The 24865-nt window shown below is 45.3% G+C and overlaps 1 protein-coding gene across 1 annotated transcript in view; it reads left to right on the forward strand.

Annotated features, from left to right (window-relative positions):
* VWCE (von Willebrand factor C and EGF domains) overlaps positions 1-24865 on the forward strand; it is a 157610-nt gene that overhangs the window by 81467 nt on the left and 51278 nt on the right. Inside the window, exons 11-18 of the mRNA XM_077287995.1 lie at positions 2209-2328; positions 3462-3877; positions 3955-4045; positions 12702-12784; positions 13272-13359; positions 13692-13777; positions 13861-13978; positions 14906-14991. Of these exons, the coding sequence (XP_077144110.1) occupies positions 2209-2328; positions 3462-3877; positions 3955-4045; positions 12702-12784; positions 13272-13359; positions 13692-13777; positions 13861-13978; positions 14906-14991 (1088 nt within the window). The remainder of the gene's footprint in view (positions 1-2208; positions 2329-3461; positions 3878-3954; positions 4046-12701; positions 12785-13271; positions 13360-13691; positions 13778-13860; positions 13979-14905; positions 14992-24865) is intronic.

A 24865-nucleotide genomic window follows, 5' to 3' on the forward strand; every position in this document is an offset into this window, starting at 1 on the left:
GATGGATCCAATAAATGGGATATTATCAATGATGATAAAGAGGAATTATTATAAGTTTTTTCAAGTTCCGTCCAGCCAGGTTTGCTGGATTCAAGGAACCAGAGTATACTTTCAAGAATGATATTAGAAGCATGGTAGGCATAGATATTAGGTAGGCCGATTCCACCATTTTTCTTATATTTAAACAGCGTTAAAGTTTTGAGATCCTCGCGGGTTTAAATTGCCATATAAAATTGGATAATTGTTTATGCAGTTTATTAATCCAATAGACAGGGATTTGGATGGGGATAGTATGAAATATGTATTGGAGCTAAGGAAGGATCATCATCTTAAAAAGAATAATCCTGCCTAACAAGATGTATCGGATTTATCAAAGTTATCAAAGTCAACTTGTATGGATTTCCAAATATTACATAGATTTTAATCTAAGATTTTGTAGCTTGGATTAGTAATTTTTATCCCCAAATAAGGAATACAAAATTTCTCCCATGAGTAAGGATATTCCTTTTTCAGCAATTTTTCTAGGCTGGAATCTATGAAAAAGCCCAGTATTTTTTATTTCTTTATATTTATTTTATAACGAGAAACCAAGGAAAAAGTTTTGTAATGAATTTATAGGATCTGAAAGTGTAATTAGAATATCATCCGCAAAGAGTCCTATTTTATGCTGTCTAGAATTTGCAACGATACCTCTTATTAAATGATTAGACCTAATAGATTCAGCAAAAGGCTCCATTATCAAGGTTAAAGAGTAATGGAGACCGTTGCCGAGTACCGATAGATATGGAGAAGTAATTAGAGAAAACACTGTTAACAGATACTTTTGCTGATGGGAAGGAGTATAAAGCAGAGATGGCTCTTATAATTTCCTCTTTAAATCCAAATTTTTCAAGGGTGGCGAACGTGTAGTTCCAGTTTATACAGTCAAATGCTTTTTCGGCATCCAGTGATAACAGAATTGAAGGGGCTCTTCTCTCCTCTATGGATGACAGGAAATTCAAAAATTTTCTTGTCCCATCTGTTGGACTTTTCTAACAACCACCTCTTGGAGAAGACCATTCATTTTTCCAGATCAGATTGCTGTTACAGATTCTCCATTTAATCATTTACTATACATACTGGAAATACACTTTGAGAGGGCCACTCCTTTGGAAGACATCTTGTGGTGTACTTTTTGGTTGCCTTCTCATTGAGGTTTCACTGTATGATACAGGATATTTATATTCTACTTCATAGAGTATGTATTTTGGGAGATATAAAAGTCTTGGAAGATACCTCTAGGGAAATCTAACTATAGAAATAAAAGCTCCTTAGTGGATCATAATACAAAGACAATAACCGGTCAAGAGGCAGAAGATGACAGTCAGACAAACACTTTTTTCTAATAGGGGACCACCCATGCTGAATCCCTTCTGCAAGTCATGTGACCCTTCTCTTAGCATGCTGGTAGGTCTAAAAGTTAAATGGTTGTCCCACAGTTCCAACTTATGAATTATCCATAGGTAATAAATTACTAGACTCATGACAGATAACACACTAGTGTGATCAACTTGCTGATTTATGCTATTCTCGCACTGGGATCATGGCTTCTTTTTTTAATGGTAGCTATGGTGCTGCATCAGTTTCTTCATTTGATGGTTCAAAAAGATGCCCAACAGACCAATCAAGGCTCCTTCCTCCTTTCAATTTTATTACAAGTGTTATTCCTGCCTTCAAAATTGAGAGAACCCCCTGCATTAGTGCAGATGTGAACAGAGCCTCAGACAGTTCTTCAGTTTACCTAAAACACTGTTCTATGTAGCTTATTGTCTTTTATTTATATGGTGGCAACATATTATGCAGAATTGTGCTCATTGTAGAGTTCATCATCTGCATAAAGCTCATAGTCTAACCATTCAGTGGGACTCACAATCTAAATTCCCTATGAGTATCTCTTTGGAGTCTGATAAGAAACCGGAGAACCCTGAGGAAACCCACGCAAACACGGGGAGAACATACAAACTCCTTGCTGATGTTGTCCTTGGTGGGATATGAACCCAAGACCCCAACACTGCAAAGCCACGGTGCTAACCACTGAGCCACCATGCCACCCTAATGATCATCCAAAGAATAGATAGCCTGGGAATACGAGGTCATAGAGATTCATAGAAGTCTACAACTATTGTGTGGACAATTAATTATATGAATTGATACAAATTTATTTTTTAGATGTAAATGAATGCCTGGAGAATACCACCCTTTGTTCCTCTGGAAGTTGCATCAATACTCTGGGGTCTTATATCTGCTTGTGTCCTGTTGGGTTTCTATCAATTAACGGTAGTTGTGCAGGTAAAAAAAGCTACCATTTTACTGTGACCAAACTTTTATGTATGAAATGTGGTGATTTTGTGTATGTGTATATATATATATATATATATATATATATATATATATATATATATATACACTCACTGGCCACTTTATTAGGTACACCTGTCCAACTTCTTGCTAACACTTAATTTCTAATCAGTCAATCACATGGCGGCAACTCAGTGCATTTAGGCATGTAGACATGGTCAAGACAATCTCCTGCAGTTCAAACCGAGCATCAGTATGGGGAAGAAAGGTGATTTGAGTGCCTTTGAACGTGGCATGGTTGTTGGTGCCAGAAGGGCTGGTCTGAGTATTTCAGAAACTGCTGATCTACTGGGATTTTCACGCACAACCATCTCTAGGGTTTACAGAGAATGGTCCGAAAAAGAAAAAAAATCCAGTGAGCGGCAGTTCTGTGGGCGGAAATGCCTTGTTGATGCCAGAGGTCAGAGGAGAATGGGCAGACTGGTTCGAGCTGATAGAAAGGCAACAGTGACTCAAATCGCCACCCGTTACAACCAAGGTAGGCCTAAGAGCATCTCTGAACGCACAGTGCGTCGAACTTTGAGGCAGATGGGCTACAGCAGCAGAAGACCACACCGGGTACCACTCCTTTCAGCTAAGAACAGGAAACTGAGGCTACAATTTGTACAAGCTCATCGAAATTGGACAGTAGAAGATTGGAAAAACGTTGCTTGGTCTGATGAGTCTCGATTTCTGCTGCGACATTCGGATGGTAGGGTCAGAATTTGGCGTAAACAACATGAAAGCATGGATCCATCCTGCCTTGTATGGAGCATCTTTGGGATGTGCAGCCGACAAATCTGCGGCAACTGTGTGATGCCATCATGTCAATATGGACCAAAATCTCTGAGGAATGCTTCCAGCACCTTGTTGAATCTATGCCACGAAGAATTGAGGCAGTTCTGAAGGCAAAAGGGGTCCAACCCCTTACTAGCATGGTGTACCTAATAAAGTGGCCGGTGAGTGTGTGTATATATATATATATATATATATATATATATATATATATATGTGTGTATATATATATATATATATATATATATATATATATATATATATATATATGTATGTTATGTATGTTGCAGCTGTTACTCCTGAGGCACAGACAATCGGTTTTCTACAAGCAGTGCACACCTTACCGCAAGTGGAGTCAACATCTTCACCACCAGTAAGCCTGGGACCACTTGTGACCACTGCCTCCCAGACTACGGTGGTCAGCACTACATTACCAAAAATGTTTACAATACTGTCTACCTCAAAACCACAAACTGCAACCACCAATCTGGATCCTTTCCCACCACCTCAGCACCTCAAAACGGGTAATTCGCAACTATCTCAAAAATCCTCAGGGGTCTCCCATATGTCATTGAAGGAAAACATTATTTTCCCAACTGGAGCTCCCACTACACCGCACACAAATTTGCACTGCTGGCACAACCAGGAATTACGACAGACGGGCAGCTCATGGACAGAAGCAGATTGTATGGATTGCACTTGCCAAGTAGGTGACACAGCTTGAAGATTTGATTCCATTTTATAGTCCACTTCATAGAATTACTGTCTTAATACATGTTGCAGGAAGGTACCATATCATGTGAAAGAAGAATATGTAACCCAACCTGCTCACATCCAGTTCTGCACCCAGAAAGTTGCTGTCCTTCATGTGATGGTGAGTTCTTTAAAAAACAAACAAATAAAGTAGCACTATAGCATGAAAACATAAAATATATGAAATATGCATTGCATTACTGCTCTAGAAAATAAGAAAACTTGAGAGTACTTAGTGCATAAATTGGCCAATTCATTTATACCCGGCAGCCACGATAAGGCGATTCTCATTGCTGGGAACCTATCTAATGTGAATCCTCTTTTTCGCTGAAGCCTACATTTATGTGGGTAGATAGGATCCTGCTATGATTAAAACCGCCAGAGGCTATAGGGTGGAGTCCTGTGACAGAGGGCTTATGTATACAAATAGCAAAAGACTATCACTTCCAAACAGAAACCAGGTGTATACATGTACAAACTAAGAGTAGCCATCTCTATATATAACTAACAAATAAAGTAGCACTCTGTAGCGCTATAGCATGAAATCATGAAATATATGAAATATGAATTGCATTTACTGCTCTACAAATTAGGAAAAATTGAGAATACTTAGCGCATAAATTGGCCAATTCATGTATACCAAGCAGCAGATAAGACGATTCTCGCTGCTGGGAACCTATCTAATGTGAATCCTCTCCTAGTTTGAAGCCTACATTTATGTGAGTAGATAGCATTCACATTAGATAAGTTCCCAGCAATGAGAGTCGCCTTATCGCGGCTACATGAATTGGCCAATTTATGTGCTAAGTATTCACAGTTTTTCTTATTTTCTAGAGCAGTAATGCAATGCATATTTCATATAATTTATGGACTGGACCCACTGGATCACGGTGACGACTGTTCCCAGGCGAGCAGACCAGGTGGAACTGACCCCTATACAGGGACCGTTAGAGGCAAGCCTAGGAGGGAGATACACCACGATAGCTTGTGCCAGAGAGGGGACTCGAAAATCAGGGTACTCACCGAGGAGCAGACGGGCAGAGCAGCCACAGAGAAAACCTGGAACTCAGGACATGGCAGGGTTCACGCAGAGGGTACCGGATCCTGGATGGATCAGAGCTCGCATTGGAGGAGTATAGGAATGGAGCAGAGCACGCACGCAGTGGAAACATACAGGGACAGAGCAGAGCATGCACTGGAAGCATACAGAGACTGAGCAGAGCACACACACTGGAAGCATACAGGGATTGAGCAGAGCACGCACGCACTGGAAGCGTGCAGGGACAGAACAGAGCACGCACTGGAAGCGTCAGGGATGGAGCAGAGTACACACACACTGGTAGCGTACAGGGACAGAGCAGAGCACGCACTGGAAGCATTCAGGGACAGAGCAGAGCATGCACTGGAAGCATATAGGGATAGAGCAGAACAAGCACACACTGGAAGAGTACAGGGACCTGATGTACAGAAACCTAAGTGTACCTGGAGGGAAAGGCACAATAACAATCAGGCACTTCCTCTCGCTGTAAGCCACCTGATATACCTGGAGGCCGCTGCCCAGCCAGGACATCGCCAGTACAACCCGGCATCATAAGGAAGCTGAGAGTGTGCGTAACCATGACCTAAGTGGCCTAGCGCTCATGCACGTGGAACGGGATCCCCAGAGCGGCTGAGGACCCAGAAGAGAAGGCGGGATGTTGCGAGGGACCCAGGAAGCAAGATGAGTATCTGCATGCACCATAATGAAATGGTGGATGAGGATGAGGAAAAAGCCAATATGCTAAATGACTTTTTTTCATCAGTATTTACAAAAGAAAATCCCATGGCAGACAAAATGACTAGTGATAAAAATTCCCCATTAAATGTCACCTGCTTAACCCAGCAGGAAGTACAGCGGCGTCTAAAAATAACTAAAATTGACAAATCTCCGGGCCCGGATGGGATACACCCCCGAGTACTGCAGGAACTAAGTACAGTCATTGATAGACCATTATTTTTAATCTTTAAAGACTCCATAATAACAGGGTCTGTACCACAGGACTGGCGTATAGCAAATGTGGTGCCAATATTCAAAAAAGGGGCAAAAACTGAACTCGGTAATTATAGGCCAGTAAGTTTAACCTCTACTGTGGGTAAAATCCTGGAGGGCATTCTAAGGGATGCTATGCTGGAGTATCTGAAGAGGAATAACCTCATGACCCAGTATCAGCACGGGTTTACTAGGGACCGTTCATGTCAGACTAATTTGATCAGCTTCTATGAAGAGGTAAGTTCAGGACTGGACCAAGGGAACCCAGTGGACGTAGTATATATGGACTTTTCCAAAGCTTTTGATACGGTGCCACACAAAAGGTTGTTACATAAAATGAGAGTAATGGGGATAGGGGAAAATATGTGTAAGTGGGTTGAGAGCTGGCTCAGGGATAGGAAACAAAGGGTGGTTATTAATGGAGCACACTCGGACTGGGTCGCGGTTAGCAGTGGGGTACCACAGGGGTCAGTATTGGGCCCTCTTCTTTTTAACATATTTATTAATGACCTTGTAGGGGGCATTCAGAGTAGAATTTCAATATTTGCAGATGACACTAAACTCTGCAGGGTAATCAATACAGGGGAGGACAATTTTATATTACAGGATGATTTATGTAAACTAGAAGCTTGGGCTGATAAATGGCAAATGAGCTTTAATGGGGATAAATGTAAGGTCATGCACTTGGGTAGAAGTAATAAGATGTATAACTATGTGCTTAATTCTAAAACTCTGGGCAAAACCGTCAATGAAAAAGACCTGGGAGTATGGGTGGATGACAAACTCATATTCAGTGGCCAGTGTCAGGCAGCTGCTACAAAGGCAAATAAAATAATGGGATGTATTAAAAGAGGCATAGATGCTCATGAGGAGAACATAATTTTACCTCTATACAAGTCACTAGTTCGACCACACTTAGAATACTGTGCACAGTTCTGGTCTCCGGTGTATAAGAAAGACATAGCTGAACTGGAGCGGGTGCAGAGAAGAGTGACCAAGGTTATTAGAGGACTGAGGGGTCTGCAATACCAAGATAGGTTATTACACTTGGGGCTATTTAGTTTGGAAAAACGAAGACTAAGGGGTGATCTTATGTTAATGTATAAATATATGAGGGGACAGTACAAAGACCTTTCTGATGATCTTTTTAATCATAGACCTGAGACAGGGACAAGGGGGCATCCTCTACGTCTGGAGGAAAGAAGGTTTAAGCATAATAACAGACGCGGATTCTTTACTGTAAGAGCAGTGAGACTATGGAACTCTCTGCCGTATGATGTTGTAATGAGTGATTCATTAATTAAATTTAAGAGGGGACTGGATGCCTTTCTGGAAATGTATAATGTTACAGGGTATATACACTAGATTCCTTGATAAGGCGTTGATCCAGGGAACTAGTCTGATTGCCGTATGTGGAGTCGGGAAGGAATTTTTTTCCCCATGGTGGAGTTACTCTTTGCCACATGGGGTTTTTTTGCCTTCCCCTGGATCAACATGTTAGGGCATGTTAGGCTAGGCTATGGGTTGAACTAGATGGACTTACAGTCTTCTTTCAACCTTAATAACTATGTAACTATGTAACTATGTAACTATAATAGTAGCCCCTCCCTTACATCCCCCTTTCTTAAGGCTGGAAAGAAATCTCCCCAAGACACGAGGAGCGTTAATGTTCTCCCGTGGTTCCCATGACCTCTCCTCAGGCCCATACCCCTTCCAATCAATCAAGGAGGTTCTCCCCCTAACTTTTCTCCTGGCTAGTATATCTCTTACTTCAAAAACATTATCAGTGCTAACAGGTGGCGGAGAAGAACCAACAGAAGAATGATGGCGGTTAAGGACTACAGGTTTAAGGAGAGACACATGGAAAGAGTTGGGGATACGGAGTGAGGCAGGCAACCTCAACTTGTAGGCTACATCATTGATTCGAGCCAGGATCTGAAAGGGACCAATGTAGCGAGGACCCAATTTATAGGAGGGAATCTTAAGATGGATATACTTGGATGAAAGCCAGACCTTATAGCCGGGTTGATAAGGGGGAGCATCCAAACGCCTTTTGTCAGCATGCTTTTTCATCCTAATGCAAGCGCATCCTTGGTCTCCTCCTAAATCTTAGAGAATTCCAAGGACAGGGAGTCGGCAGCTGGCACACCTGAACCAGGGGAAACCGGAAGAGGCATCGGAGTGATTGTTATAGGCAAACTCGGCCCAAGGGAAGAGGTCAACCCAATCGTCCAGGTGGGCATTAGAAAAATGTCAGAGATATGAGGTCAAGTTAATCCGCTCCATCTGACCGTTGGACTGGGGATGATAGGCTGAGGATAAATCTAAAGTCACTTTCAAAAGTTTACAGAGAGTTCTCCAAAACCGGGAGGTGAATTGGACTCCCCTATCTGACACGATGTGTTGCGGGAAACCATGGAATTTGAAGATGTGATGAATAAAATTTCTTGCCAATTTAGGAGCTGAGGGCAAACCAGGCAGTGGGACAAAGTGGGCCATCTTAGAAAACAGATCCACAACCACCAGGATAGTTGTGCAACCCATGGAGCGAGGAAGATCGGTGACAAAGTCCATGGCAATATGCCGCCATAGTACCAAGGGCACAGGAAGAGGATGCTGGGCCCCAGAGGGTAGTTGTCTTGGAATCTTGTTCCTGGCGCAGGAAGGACAGGAGGCTCAAAATTCTTTGACATCCTGGTGCAGGGACGGCCACCAGTAGTGGCGAGAGATAAGGAAGTACATCTAAAGGTACCGTCACATTAAGCGACGCTGCAGCGATAGCGACAGCGATGCCGATCGCTGCAGCGTCGCTGTTTGATCGCTGGAGAGCTGTCACACAGACCGCTCTCCAGCGACCAACGATGCCGAGGTCCCCGGGTAACCAGGGTAAGCATCGGGTTGCTAAGCGCAGGGCCGCGCTTAGTAACCCGATGTTTACCCTGGTTACCAGCGTAAAAGTTAAAAAAACAAACAGCACATACTCACCAGCGCGTCCCCCAGCCTCTGCTTCCTGACACTGACTGAGCTCCGGCCCTAACAGCACAGCGGTGACGTCACCGCTGTGCTTTCACTTTCAGTTTAGGGCCGGCGCTCAGTCAGTGTCAGGAAGCAGAGGCTGGGGGACGCGCTGGTGAGTATGTGCTGTTTGTTTTTTTAACTTTTACGCTGGTAACCAGGGTAAACATCGGGTTACTAAGCGCGGCCCTGCGCTTAGTAACCCGATGTTTACCCTGGTTACCAGTGTAAAATATCGCTGGTATCCTTGCTTTTGCTGTCAAACACGGCGATACACGGCGACCTAGCGACCAAATAAAGTGCAGACCTTCTAGCAGCGACCAGCAATTTCACAGCGGGATCCAGATCGCTGCTGCGTGTCAAATACAGCGATATCGCTATCCAGGTCGCTGCAACGTCACGGATCGCTGGCGATATCGCCTAGTGTGACGGTACCTTTAGTTCCAGCATGACCGGCAATTTTAGAAGAGTGTCCCCAGCGCAGCACCGTCTCCCTGTCTTTCTCAGAGACAAATGTCTTACCCGGCGGTAAGGTAGCAAACCTCAGGGGAGACACCAAGATGATTTTGTAGGGATCAATAATGTGGGATGGTTCCTCTTCAAAATCAGCCAACTGGAAGGACCTTGACAGCGCATCAGCTTTATCATTCTTTTCGCCAGGTCGGAAGTGAAGCTCAAAAGCAAAATGGGTGAAAAACAGGGACCACCAAGTTTGCCGAGGGTTGATTCTTTGGGTCAACTGAATATAAGCCAGATTCTTGTGGTCAGTGAAAATTATGAAGGAGTGTACCACGCCTTCCAGAAGATACCGCCACTCCTCCAATGCTAACTTAATGGCCAGTAATTCTCTGTTACCGATGGAATAGTTGCATTCCGAAGAAGAAAATGCCTTGGAGAAGATTCCGCAAGTGATCAACCACCCAGACGATGACCTCTGGGAGAGCACAGCCCTGACCCCTATGGAGCAAGCATCCACCTCGAGAATGAATGGTCTATTAGTGTCTAGGCGATGAAGTACCGGCGATTGTGCGAAGGCTTGCTTCAGAGTCAAAAAGGCCTCCTCGGCTTCCAAAGACCAAACACTGGAATCAGCTCCCTTGCGGATAAGTGACGAGAGGTGAGTGGTCAATGAGGAGAAGTGGGGCACGAACTGCCTGTAATAGTTTGCAAAACCGAGGAATCTTTGGATGGCCTTCACCCTGAGGGGTCGCGGCCAGTTGAGGATGGCGGACACCTTCTCAGGATACATCTTTAAACTGGAAACAGAGATGATGTACCCCCAAAAAAGCAGGGATGTCTGTTCGAAGATACACTTTTCGTACTTGGCGTATAAACGGTTCTCTCTCAAACGCAGTAACACTTGACGAATGTTTTGTCTATGGGTAGGCAGATCCGGAGAAAAAACGAGAATGTCGTCGAGGTACACCACAACGCAGGAATACATGAGATCCCGGAAGACGTCATTTATAAACTCCTGAAACACTGCAGGAGCATTGCAGAGATCGAAGGGCATGACCAAATATTCGTAGTGCGTAGTTTGTTGAATGCGGTCTTCCACTCATCTCCAGCACGGATGCAGACCAAATTGTAGGCCCCACAGAGGTCAAGTTAAGTAAAAATTCTTGCTCCTCGTAGACGATCAAAGAGCTCAGGGATGAGCGGCAGTGGGTACTTGTTCTTCATGGTAATTTCATTGAGCCCTCTGTGGTCAATGCAAGGTCGAAGTGAGCCATCTTTCTTCTTGACAAAGAAGAATCCAGTGCCAGCAGGAGAAGACTTTTGGATAAAGCCTTTGGCCAAATTCTCCTTAATATTCTCTGACATTGCTTGCGACACAACTGGAGAGAGCAGATAGATTCTACCCCTGGGAGGTGTAGAGCCAGGAATGAATTGAATCGGGCAATCATATGGCCGATGTGGGGGAAGACTCTCCACCTCCCTCTTGCAAAAGACATCCGTGAAGGACCTATAAGCGACTGGTAATCTGGCCGGAGCAGAGATGGGTCGAGAAATTTTGGCAGGGCGAACTGATAGGCATTGATCATGGCAGTGCTGGCCCCAATGAAGAACGATCCCTTAGCGCCAGTCCAGGATAGGTTCATGCGCCCTCAGCCAAGGTAGCCTGAGAGGAATTGCATGGGACAAATTGGGCAAGACGTAGAATGCGATTCTCTCGCTATGCAGAGCCCCCACCTGCAACTCCTCCTCTCCCGTAACCTTCATGACGGTCTCTTGTAAAGGCCTTCCATACACAGAGGAAATCAGACTCGGCTCCTTCAGAGTCCTGACCGGAATCTGGTGCTTCTTGACCTCCTCCAGACTAATGATGTTGTCTGCCGTGCCCAAATCCAAATACGCCAACACCGAGTAGCGCCCATTCACAGAAGTTATCTGGACAGACATAGTTAAAGCTAGAGAGGAGTCACACACACCCAGGGAGGTCTCTTCTACCTGACCTAGGTGGAGGAGTTTCCCGGCCGAACGGGGCAGGAACGGAGTAAATGTGAGGCACTACCACAATAAAAACAGGGCCCTTGTGCAACTCTCTCTTTCCGACGCTGATCTGCCATCTTGACCTGATCCACCTGCATTGGCTCAAGCGCGGGAATGGAAGAGGACGCCACAGATTGCGGGCTGAGAGATCTATTGATGGAGGAAACCGGACGATTGTACCTCCTCTTCCGGACGGACTCTTGAGAGTGCTCCTGGAACCGTATGTCAATACGTGTGACCAGAGAGATCAAATCCTCTAGGGAGGTTGGAGTATCCCGACCCGCCAATTCATCCTTAATTTGACCCGACAACCCACGCCAGAATGCTCCAACCAGTGCTTCGTTATTCCACCCCAGCTCCGAAGGCAGAGTACGAAAACGAATAGCTTATTGCCCAACCATAAGGGAGATAATGGTGGAGATTAAAGAGAGCCTCAGTGGCCAAGGCTACACCACCAGGCTCGTCGAACACTTTGCAAAAGGTCTCTAAAAAGGTAGACAATTGAGAGTTTATGGGATCATCACATTCCCACAAAGGATTTACCCAGGCCAGAGCCTCGCCCTCCAAATGTGAAACTACAAACGCCACTTTTGCCCAATCAGTGGGATATTGGTGCGGCAATAATTCAAAATGCAGGCGATATTGATTCAAAAAAACCCGACACAGCTTGGGGTCACCCAAGACTGAGCTTGAGCAGAGGCTGTGGCGGCAGACTGAAGGGAGAGCAGACGGTCATCCACTGAAGCCATATAGCTTAATATGTGAGTATGGGTGTCACGTTGCTGAACTAGCTCCTATTGGAGACTGGTGATCTGGGAAGCATTCCTAGGAGAAAAAGTCATGCCTTCCGCGAAAAAGCTGAAGCTTGGGAGTCATTGAATATTATTATTATTATAGCGCCATTTATTCCATGGCGCTTTACGTACATGTGAGGAGGGGTATATATAATAAAAACAAGTACAATAATCTTGAACAATACGCAATATACATGCTATAGCGCTACAGAGCTCAACTTTATTTGTTGGTTATGTATGGAGATGGCTACTCTTAGCTTGCACCTGTACACACATGTATTCTGTTTGGAAGCAACGGTCAGTCTTTTGTTGTTTCTTTAAAAAACAGATCCTATTAAACTGTGAAGTAATTAATCTGAGTTATAGGGTATCATTTACCCTTGTCTCAATCTTACAATATTTGGACTGTTCACCATAATACATGAAATGCTTGTGGTCTGATACAGGGTGCTTCTTCGAGGAGACATTGAGGGCAGATGGAGAACTTTTCCCCAATTTCCCGGATAACTGCACAATATGTATTTGTTTGGTAAGTTATTAAGACTGAAACTTTTGGATGCTTTCCTAATTTTATTTATCTAATTTCCCATTGCATGTATAGCGCCAACCATATCCACAACGATGTACAAAGATTGTCCCAATATACATCACGTCTAATCTCCATGCACTAATGGGCCAATTTCATATGGTGGCAATACACCTTACATCACTGTCAGCTATTCGCTCACATTCTCACTTACGGTAACTCAGGAAAGTATGTAAGGGATCTCAAAGAAGAGATTGGAGTAAGCCACTGAGAGACACTTGGGTCCATCATTTCTGTTGCATATTCTGTTCACGTGAGTTATCAATATTGGATCATATCAATATTCAAAAAATAACTTGTAACTTTCTGACAGTACAGAGTAAAGTCTCAGTGTCTCATATAAAATGTAAATTCCATTTCATTTGTAAAATGTTTCCATTGTTAATAGCATTTTGTCTTTTTTTTCCATCTATTGTGGTTAATATTGCAGGCTGGAAATATCACCTGTATCCCGCCCGTGTGTCCCCCTATTTCTTGCTCTGACCCTTTCATGTCAGATTGCTGCTTGCGGTGCCCAGGTCTGTATTACGCTTATATACCGTGTAACTCAGGGTAATATTAAACAATGCACTTATGCAATCATGAGCCGATAATCCAATGGCCAATAACCCATGGCAATCAGATAGTTAGATTTTTGGGTTCAATGTCCACGAGTTGTGTTATGTGTTGCAACTATACTTGACTGTAGTGGGGTGAGTTTCAATTCTAGACACCAGACGAGTGTTTCCAAGGGTAAAAACAGATTCTTATTTTTTTTCCCCAATCCTTCTGTAATGGGGTCTAGCATCTTTGTGTGTTCTCACATAGTGATTGCTGTCTCGGTTTGAAACTGAATATACTTTAATTGTAGATGGATGTGAATTCCAAGGAAACCTTTATCCTCATGGTGCCATGTTTAGCCGAGATGAAAATGGATGCACATCCTGTGTATGCCAGGTTTGTACCAATACTATTCTTATCACCTTTTTCTTGTTTCTTGTAAATATTGCTGTCTCCATTTGTACTCCTTATTCCTATAGAATGGAGCAGTGGAGTGCTCCTTTGTCCCATGTCCCAGCTTAGAGTGCCCTAGAGAGGACTGGGTGCTGGAGTCCGGACAGTGCTGCTTCAAATGCCAGGAGCCACCACAAAGCACAGGTAATGGATATTTATGGGATACTCATTAGAGGGAATGTACAGTGCAAGCTACCATTAACATTGCTTTGATCCACTAAGTCAACTCTGTAAATATACTTTACTTCTGCGGGAGTTTTCCTTAAAGGGAATCTATTACCAGATTTTTACTACTCCATCTGAGATCAACATAATTTAGTGACAGATACCCTGGTTCCAGTGTTATATCACTTACTGGGCTGCTTGTTGTAGTTTTGATAAAATCACAATTTTTTTCTTCTGCAGATTTACCAGTTCTCTGCATGCTGAGCTCTGTAAAACCCCGCTCACACCACTGATTGGCTGCTTACTTGTTACACAACTGATTGGCAGAAAGTGAGGGATGAGGTTATACAGAGCATGTGAATATGGAGGACTACATGGCAGCAGGTTTACTAATTGTCTGGTCATAATCTCCTGCTGATAAAGCAGTGATTTTAACACAACTACAGCTAGCATCCTAGTAAGTAATGCATCCCTGGAATCAGGCTCTTTGTCTCCACATTATGCTCCTCTCAGGGGACAAAAATCTCTCTCGCTATCCCTATTTATTTGCAATAGATTTTTGTAGAGTTTTTAAAAAGTGTATTAATTTAGTGATACACTCTTAACTTGAGAAATTTGAATAAGATGAAATTTACTAAAACTTTTAAGAAATATACTTAATTAACACACCAAGCAAAACATATACACCGTCCTGCTCAGCCCTCTAACGCCCTGCACTAGGTCTAGTATAATTATAACCTGTTCGGTATCTACATACGGCTGCTGTGAGAATCTGATCAATGGGTATACTAGGTATCGAACCTCCACCTATGGATAGGTCATCAATATATTGTGACTCTACACTGCAATTAGGAAGTTTTGTATATGAGAATGCTTCTTCTGTAAATTATATTGCTCTATGTACAGGATGTCCCTTTGATGACAATGGAATTGAGATTCCTATTGGGCAGATTTGGTCCCCTGGAGATCCCTGCTCCATCTGCATTTGCCAGGTGAGTTGAATTATAATCCCATATTTGGGAGTGTAGTGAATATTTTTACCTTGCATTGCTTGGGTTTTGAGCAACATCTGGATACAGTTTATATGTTTTCCCCATGTCTGCACACATTCACAACTTCTGTCCTAGATCCCATCACTCACATGGTCTCTTGATGATCCAACCCCTCCACTATCTATCCTACACGTTTCAATAAGAACTATTGTCCAAGACTACATTTTAGGCCTACCGGGAAACCAGATCACTGCTAAAATCCCTGTTAGTGCAAAAGGGATTCTTTCCACTCTTCTACATAACCCAACTAAAACCTTCCTAGTGTTAAGAACAGCACCATTTTTACTAACAATTTAGATGGAAAGAACTGTCTTCGACTCCAAGGTTCCGGGCAAACACCTTACTCGATCCAGCTTTATGTAAGTTTAGCATCTGACTGTTGTGATTCGGTTCGTGGGCTCCCCCGGTGGTCTTTTGTGGTACTGGTGTCCTGCAAGCTTTGCCTTCTCAGTTCACCTGTTCCTATCAGGATGTGGGAGTATCCTATTTAACCTTGCTCCTCAGTCATTCTAATGCTGGCCATCAATGTATCCAGAGTGATTCTGTTGCATGTTCCTGCTCCCAGTTTTCTGCTCAGCTAAGTTGGACACTTTAGTCCTTAAGTCTATTTTTGTATGTTTTGTCCAGTTTGCACTTATGTGAATCTCTGCAGCTGGAAGCTCTTGTTGGGCTGAAATTACCACTCCAGTGGCATGAGTTGTCACATGAGTTAAGGTAATTTCAGGATGGTGTTTTGAAGGGTTTTGCAGCTGACCGCGAAGTCCTCTGTTGTATCTTTCTGCTATTTAGTTAGCGGGCCTCTCTGTGCTAAATCTGCTTTCATGCTATGTGTGTCTTTTCATCTGCTCTCACCGTTATTATATGTGGGGGGCTGCTATCTCCTGTGGGGACATTCTCTGGAGGCAAGCCAGGACTGTGTTTTCTTCTACCAGGGGTAGTTAGTTCTCCGGCTGGCGCGCGGCATCTAGAGACAACGCAGGAATGCCCCCTGGCTACTTCTAGTGTGGTGTGTAGGTTTAGCATCGCGGTCAGCTCTAGTTTCCATCACCCGAGAGCTTGTCCGTTTATTCTATGCTTCTGATGTTTCCTTGCCATTGGAAACCATAACAGTATGGCCAGCCAGAATGTTTAATCTATAGGCTGAAGCAGGAGAGAAAAGGAACTGTGTGAAACCTTTTTTTTTTTTCCTTCCTCTGAAGTTGCACTCCAGCTCTAATTGCAGTCTCCTGTTTTCCTCTCCTCTTAACCCCTGAATGGCTCAGACTTTATCTGTTGAAATATGGATCCCCAGAGTCTGGCTACCAATTTGAATAATCTTGCCTCTAAAGTTCAGAATATACAAGATTTTTTGTTACATGCTCCTCGGTCTGAACCTAAAATTCCTATACCTGAGTTTTTTTCTGGAGATCGATCTTGTTTTCTAAATTTTAAATACAATTGTAAATTGTTTCTTTCGCTGAGATCTCATTCTGCTGGAGATCCTGCCCAGCAAGTAAAAATTGTTATTTCTTTACTGCGGGGTGACCCCCAAAATTGGGCATTTTCATTGGCACCAGGGGATCCTGCGTTGCTCAATGTGGATGCGTTTTTTCTGGCTTTGGGGTTGCTTTATGAGGAACCAAATTTGGAGATTCAGGCTGAGAAAGCCCTAATAGCCCTCTCTCGGGGGCAAGATGAAGCCGAAATATATTGCCAAAAATTTCGAAAATGGTCTGTGCTTACTCAGTGGAATGAGTGCGCTCTGGCGGCAATTTTCAGAGAAGGTCTCTCTGATGCTGTAAAAGACGTCATGGTGGGGTTTCCTGCGCCTACTGGTCTGAATGAGTCCATGACAATGGCAATTCAGATTGATCGGCGTTTACGGGAACGCAAACCTGTGCACCAGTTGGCGGTGTCTTCTGAAGAGGCACCACAGAGTATGCAATGTGATAGCTTTCTGTCCAGAAGCGAACGACAGATTTATAGGCGCAAAAATCATTTGTGCTTCTATTGTGGAAATTCTACTCATGTTATATCAGCATGCTCTAAACGAACAAAGAAAGTTGATAAATCCTCTGCTATTGGCACTTTGCAGTCCAAGTTTATTTTGTCTGTAACTCTAATTTGTTCGTTATCTTCTATTATTGCGGATGCGTATGTGGATTCTGGCGCCGCTTTGAGTCTTATGGATTGGTCCTTTGCCAGGCGCTGTGGGTTTGATCTAGAGCCTCTGGAAGTTCCTATACCTTTAAAGGGTATTGATTCTACACCATTGGCTAGTAATAAACCACAATACTGGACACAAGTGACTATGCGTATGACTCCAGACCATCAAGAGGTGATTCGCTTCCTTGTACTGTATAATCTACATGATGTGTTGGTGCTGGGATTGCCATGGTTGCAAACTCATAACCCAGTCCTTGACTGGAAAACAATGTCTGTACTAAGCTGGGGATGTCAGGGAAATCATGGGGACACATCTTTGGTCTCCATTGCTTCATCTATTCCCTCTGAAATTCCTGAGTTTTTGTCTGATTATCGTGAGGTTTTTGAGGAATCTACTCTTAATTCTCTTCCTCCTCACAGAGATTGCGATTGCGCCATAGATTTGATCCCTGGCAGTAAATTTCCTAAGGGTCGTCTATTCAATCTGTCTGTACCTGAACATGCTGCCATGCGAGAGTATATTAGGGAGTCCTTGGAAAAGGGACATATTCGTCCTTCTTCATCTCCTCTTGGAGCGGGGTTCTTTTTCGTAGCTAAAAGCGATGGTTCTTTGAGACCTTGTATTGATTATAGACTCTTGAATAAGATCACAGTCAAGTATCAGTATCCTTTGCCATTGCTGACAGATTTATTTGCTCGCATTGAGGGGGCGAAGTGGTTCTCTAAGATTGATCTTCGCGGTGCGTATAATTTGGTGCGAATTAAGCAGGGGGATGAGTGGAAAACCGCATTTAATACGCCCGAGGGCCATTTTGAGTATTTGGTGATGCCTTTTGGTCTGTCAAATGCCCCTTCGGTCTTTCAGTCTTTTATGCACAATATTTTCCGTGAATATCTGGATAAATTTATGATTGTGTATTTGGACGATATCTTAATTTTTTCGGATGACTGGGAATCTCATGTTCAACAAGTTAGGAGGGTTTTTCAGGTTTTGCGGACCAATTCTCTGTTTGTTAAAGGTTCAAAGTGTGTTTTTGGGGTTCAGAAGATTTCTTTTTTGGGGTACATTTTTTCCCCCTCTTCTATTGAGATGGATCCTGTGAAGGTTCAGGCTATTTGTGACTGGATGCAACCGACTTCTCTTAAGGGCCTTCAGAAATTTTTGGGCTTTGCTAACTTTTATCGTCGATTCATAACTGGTTTTTCTAGCGTTGTCAGGCCTTTGACTGATTTGACTAAAAAGGGTGCTGATGTTGCAGATTGGTCTCCTGCTGCTGTGGAGGCCTTTCGGGAGCTTAAGCGCCGTTTTTCTTCTGCTCCGGTGTTGTGCCAGCCTGATGTTTCTCTTCCTTTTCAGGTGGAAGTTGATGCTTCCGAGATCGGAGCGGGGGCGGTTTTGTCGCAGAAAAGTTCAGATTGTTCAGTGATGAGACCTTGTGCGTTCTTTTCTCGAAAATTTTCGCCCGCCGAGCGAAATTATGACGTCGGTAATCGGGAGCTTTTGGCGATGAAGTGGGCATTCGAGTAGTGGCGTCATTGGCTTGAGGGTGCTAAACATCAGGTGGTGGTCTTGACTGATCACAAAAATTTGATTTATCTTGAGTCGGCCAGACGTCTGAATCCTAGACAGGCGCGCTGGTCGTTGTTTTTCTCCCGGTTTAATTTTGTGGTTTCGTATCTGCCAGGTACTAAGAATGTGAAGGCGGATGCCCTTTCTAGGAGTTTTGAACCTGATTCCCCTGGTGATTCTAAACCTACGGGTATACTTAAGGATGGGGTGATATTGTCTGCTGTCTTCCCAGACCTGCGACATGCTTTACAAGAGTTTCAGGCGGATCGGCCTGATCGTTGTCCGCCTGGTAGATTGTTTGTGCCGGATGAGTGGACCAATAGAGTCATCTCGGAGGTTCATTCTTCTGCGTTGGCAGGTCATCCGGGAATTTTTGGTACCAGAGATTTGGTGGCTAGGTCCTTCTGGTGGCCTTCCCTGTCTCGGGACGTGCGTACTTTTGTGCAGTCTTGCGATGTTTGTGCTCGGGCCAAGCCTTGTTGTTCTCGGGCTAGTGGGTTGTTGTTGCCCTTGCCTGTTCCTAAGAGGCCTTGGACACACATCTCTATGGATTTTATTTCTGATCTCCCTGTTTCTCAGAAGATGTCCGTCATTTGGGTGGTGTGTGACCGCTTTTCTAAGATGGTTCAATTGGTGCCCTTGCCCAAGCTGCCTTCCTCATCTGAGTTGGTGCCCCTGTTTTTTCAGAATGTGGTTCGGCTGCATGGTATTCCGGAGAATATCGTTTCCGACAGGGGATCCCAGTTTGTGTCCAGATTTTGGCGGGCGTTTTGTGCCAGGATGGGCATTGATTTGTCTTTTTCGTCTGCATTTCATCCCCAGACAAATGGCCAGACGGAACGTACTAATCAGACCTTGGAGACTTATTTGAGGTGTTTCGTGTCTGCTGATCAGGATGACTGGGTCTCCTTTTTGCCGTTGGCTGAGTTTGCCCTTAATAATCGGGCCAGTTCTGCCACTTTGGTCTCCCCTTTCTTTTGCAATTCAGGGTTCCATCCTCGTTTTTCATCGGGTCAGGTGGAGTCTTCGGATTGTCCTGGAGTGGATACCATGGTGGATAGGTTGCATCGTATTTGGGGGCAGGTGGTGGACAATTTGGAGTTGTCCCAGGAGAGGACTCAACGTTTTGCTAATCGCCATCGTCGTGTTGGTCCTCGTCTTCGTGTTGGGGACTTGGTGTGGTTGTCCTCCCGTTTTGTCCCTATGAGGGTCTCTTCTCCTAAGTTTAAGCCTCGGTTCATCGGTCCTTATAAGATTTTGGAAATTCTTAACCCTGTGTCTTTTCGTTTGGACCTCCCAGCATCCTTTGCTATCCATAATGTCTTCCATCGGTCATTATTGCGGAGGTATGAGGTACCACTTGTGCCTTCTGTTGAGCCTCCTGCTCCTGTGCTGGTTGAGGGTGAATTGGAGTACGTGGTGGAGAAAATCTTGGACTCCCGTGTTTCCAGACGGAGACTTCAATATCTGGTGAAATGGAAGGGCTACGGTCAAGAGGATAATTCTTGGGTTACAGCTTCTGATGTTCATGCTTCTGATTTGGTCCGTGCCTTTCATAGGGCTCATCCAGATCGCCCTGGTGGTTCTTGTGAGGGTTCGGTGCCCCCTCCTTAAGGGGGGGGGTACTGTTGTGAATCGGTTCGTGGGCTCCCCCGGTGGTCTCTTGTGGTACTGGTGTCCTGCAAGCTTTGCCTTCTCAGTTCACCTGTTCCTATCAGGATGTGGGAGTATCCTATTTAACCTTGCTCCTCAGTCATTCTAATGCTGGCCATCAATGTATCCAGAGTGATTCTGTTGCATGTTCCTGCTCCCAGTTTTCTGCTCAGCTAAGTTGGACACTTTAGTCCTTAAGTCTATTTTTGTATGTTTTGTCCAGTTTGCACTTATGTGAATCTCTGCAGCTGGAAGCTCTTGTTGGGCTGAAATTACCACTCCAGTGGCATGAGTTGTCACATGAGTTAAGGTAATTTCAGGATGGTGTTTTGAAGGGTTTTGCAGCTGACTGCGAAGTCCTCTGTTGTATCTTTCTGCTATTTAGTTAGCGGGCCTCTCTGTGCTAAATCTGCTTTCATACTATGTGTGTCTTTTCATCTGCTCTCACCGTTATTATATGTGGGGGGCTGCTATCTCCTGTGGGGACATTCTCTGGAGGCAAGCCAGGACTGTGTTTTCTTCTACCAGGGGTAGTTAGTTCTCCGGCTGGCGCGCGGCATCTAGAGACAACGCAGGAATGCCCCCTGGCTACTTCTAGTGTGGTGTGTAGGTTTAGCATCGCGGTCAGCTCTAGTTTCCATCACCCGAGAGCTTGTCCGTTTATTCTATGCTTCTGATGTTTCCTTGCCATTGGAAACCATAACACTGACACAATAAACTGCGCACTTCTGAAACTAGTGACCAAGCTCCCCAATTTATCAGCTTTCTCAAGAAAAAGAAGATTGACGTTTCAGAATAGATCGCTCCTGTACGAAGGAAGCAGTTCCAGAATGGAATAGCAATTTCACAGTTTTTATTTTTACGCATTTGGCGCTCGCTTCGAGCTCTTTTTGGAAAAAAATAACATAGCACAATCAGTATAAAAGGGAAAGGAGGATTAATTACTGGTGTAAAAAAAAAAAAAAAAAATCAACAGATATAGTTATTAAGACAAAAACATGACAATAAGGAAAACAATCATGTTTACGGTGTCTTGCTACCAAGCGCCGACAACTACCGTGTTCAAATATCATTTAATTCTTTTAATATAATTGTCCCATAATTTCTAAATTTCTTTTTATAAAGATTTATTTATTTAGATCATAATTGATTCCATGGTGCTGTACATGTGAAAAGGGTTTACATACAAGAAACAAATATAGATAACAATGAAGAAGATAATAGTGACAGACTGGTACATAATGGAGAGAGCCTTGCCATGGCAGCTTTATAGTTTACATGGTATTGGGAAAGGAGGCAGTAGGTTGGGGGTTGCAGCAGCTCTGGTGGTGGTGAGGTGACAGCAGGGCATTGCAAGTTGTAAGCTTTCTTGAAGAGATGGGTTTTCAAGTTTTGCCTGAAGGTTCTGAATGTTGAATACAGTCGGACATGTTGGGGCGCTGCATTACATACTTGGATGTCCCAGAAATAGTAAGCAGTCACCGGCTGCCACCAGATTCCTGAGGAGTCAAGATGTCGAAAACCCTTGAGTAACTGTAAAGGATCTGCAGCAAGATTTGGTGTGATCCAGCACTTAGGTATTAGCTTGCACAGTAAAGCGCATGCTCGGGTTCCTAGACTTAGCCTCTACTGACACAAAAGGACAACAAAAGTTGACTTGATTATGCTTAAAACCATATGAATAAACCCTAGAAGTTTGAGGATTCTGTTTTATTGAGTGTTAAAAAAACCTAGACATTTTCATGGCTGTGGATCGGTATGTCTAGAGGAGGAAGAATGAAGCATATGCTAAAACAAGTGCAGCGCCCCAGAGTCCTGGTCGTTGCAGTACTGATACTCCGCCGCTAGGGGGGTGTTGGTACGTCTGATTGCACTAAAGGAGTTCACCTGACCAGGTATCACACACACTACACTTCACACTCCAGCCACCAGGGGGAGTTCTTCTATCTAGTAGGCCACTCCTCACACTTTGGTAAAACTGGGGGTTGGACAAGAAGACAGAGAGAAGCAACTGGGAGAAGTTAGAGAGAGGACCTGTCAGGGATGGGATCCTGGCAGACTCCTAAGTAAAGACAAGAAGAAACGGGAATACAGCAAAGAGGCGAGAGAACCAAAAGGAGTCGTGCTGTAAGATCGAGGCAACATCCTTCTGAGGCGCAAACAATCGGTGGCCGGAACGCCGAGCAAGTAAGAGACTCTAAGCATTACTTCAAACCACGGCCGGACAGCCAATTATAGGTTGGCTGTCTCACTTAAACACCTAAGCAGACAACGGAGGCAGCTGTGGGAGAGGGGCGACTCTAGGGTCCCGGAAGAACTCCAGGACTACCCCGTCATACGGGTGCGTCCTAACCATATCACCTGGGGGACGGAGAGAACGAATATCAGAGACAGACACAGCAGTTGTGAGGACTATCCCGGGTTGCTCAGCAGGGAAGGACTACAACACACAGGCGCTAGAAGGTAGACACTGATTCCCACCTGTTAAGGGAACTCCGGATGTGCCATCGGACCGGCCAGTCTCAGACAGCCCTGTTAACAGTGCTCTGGATTGAGTACCTCGAGACCTTCAGTAAAGAGGTAAAGAGACTGCACCCCTGTGTCCTCGTTATCCACCGCGGCTTGCACCACACCGCAACATCATCCCATTCTCAACTTTCACTGGACGCCCCTCAGCAGGGTCACGGACCGGGCCTAGCCACCGTGACAACCCCAGAACTGAGACGCAGAGGCCCGGTACCGGGTGCCCCTCGGCCCTGCGGCAGTGGGGGCGCCCCAACTTGGCGTCACGAACAGGATCTACTTAAGCCTGAAGAATCAGGTCATGTGTGCCTTGGAACTGTGATTTATTGTGCTTAGACTGTGACTTATTGCAAAGACTGTGCATTACTATTGCCGCCAGAGTTCCCGCCACAATTCGCCATCGCCGCGCACGGAGGGAGGAGCCTTAGCTTCGTGGGCGGAACTGGTCGAAAGGAGCACGGAACGAGAAAGCGCGGTAAAGCGCCAACCCCGGAAGAGGGACCCCGACCTCCAGCAGGTTAGTAGGAGGAAGGGACGGCCATGTCTGAGTCGGGAGGAGCGGAGGCGGCGGTCGCAGCCGTGGACACAGAGGCAGCTCCGGTCCTCGGAGCGGACGTAGCCGCGGCCCTCATACCACCACCGGTTGCCGCAGAGCCCGCTGCCCCCATCAGCCAGTCGGACACTGCCACTACCACAAAGGCCATAATGCCCTTCTCTATGACGTACCTGCCCGGGGCGGCCGGGCTCCCGCGATAATCCGGGGAGTCGCATACATTCACTGACTTTAAAGAAGGGATCTGCAGCCTGCTTGAGTTCTATCCCCTGACGGAGCCTCAGAAGGTTCATATGATAATCGGCCAACTCTTTGGGGTGGCTCTGAGAGAAGTGAAGTCCTGGCCCGCCGCGGATAAGGGAACTGCACAGCATGTTTTTGCAAAGCTTAAGGCCACCTTCGATACCCGTACTGCTACAGAAATTAAATTGACTTTCTATGGATGCAAACAGAGACCGCAGGATAGCTTACGGGACTATGCCCTTAATCTCCAGGAGGCGTTGCGGGCCATTAAGCAGAGTGACCCCGGCAGCATGCAGGATGAGGATAAACTCCTGAAAGAGCGGTTCATTGAGGGGCTCCTGTGCAGTCACCAAAGGGGCCAATTGCACTTCCTGGCCATGCAGAATCCAGACTTGACTTTTGCGCAATTCAAGGATAAAGCTATCCAGGCGCTGCAGGAGCGACAGCCCAGCCGTGCAGTGCCACCCAGGCGTCCTGCTCTCACATACCACCAAGAGGTGGCGTCGGATGCCCCAGTCGCCGCCGAGGCCGATGCCCAGAGCCTAGAGGACGACTCCCCTGCAGGACTCCGCCTCCAGATGCAAGAGCTGACCAAGAGCGTTGCTGCCCTGGCCCGGACGGTGCAGTCCCTACAGGAGGCCCCCAAGGAGAAGATCCAGCTGGTCTCCAAACCAGAGGATGTCCCCTGGATGCGACAGAGGAGGACTCCGCCGACCAGAGGCCGGGACGATGATCGCTTCCATCGAGACGGATGACCTATCTGCCGCCGCTGTCACCAGGTGGGCCACCTTGCAAGGTACTGTCCTTTAAATGAGCAACCCCTGGGGCAAAGGGCCAACCCCCAGGAGTAGGACGATCAGGCCCGCAGCATTGGAGAGCCAAATACGTTGGAGGACGACCAGTTCTTCCTGTCGTGATCGACGGTATCCCCATGAACGCTCTGCTGGACACCGGTTCTCAGGTGACGACTATGCCTTACGCGCTTTATAAACGGTATTGGGAGGACACCGATATTACTCGTGGCCCTGATGACGATTGCCACAAGTGGGGTATAAAGAGGTCACCATCAAGGTGGGGCGGGTGGAATTGAAGGCCCAGGGGATTGTAATTGTTGATATTGACCGCCG

This window comes from Ranitomeya variabilis, chromosome 2, assembly GCF_051348905.1.
Source record: "Ranitomeya variabilis isolate aRanVar5 chromosome 2, aRanVar5.hap1, whole genome shotgun sequence".
Lineage (NCBI taxonomy): Eukaryota > Metazoa > Chordata > Amphibia > Anura > Dendrobatidae > Ranitomeya > Ranitomeya variabilis.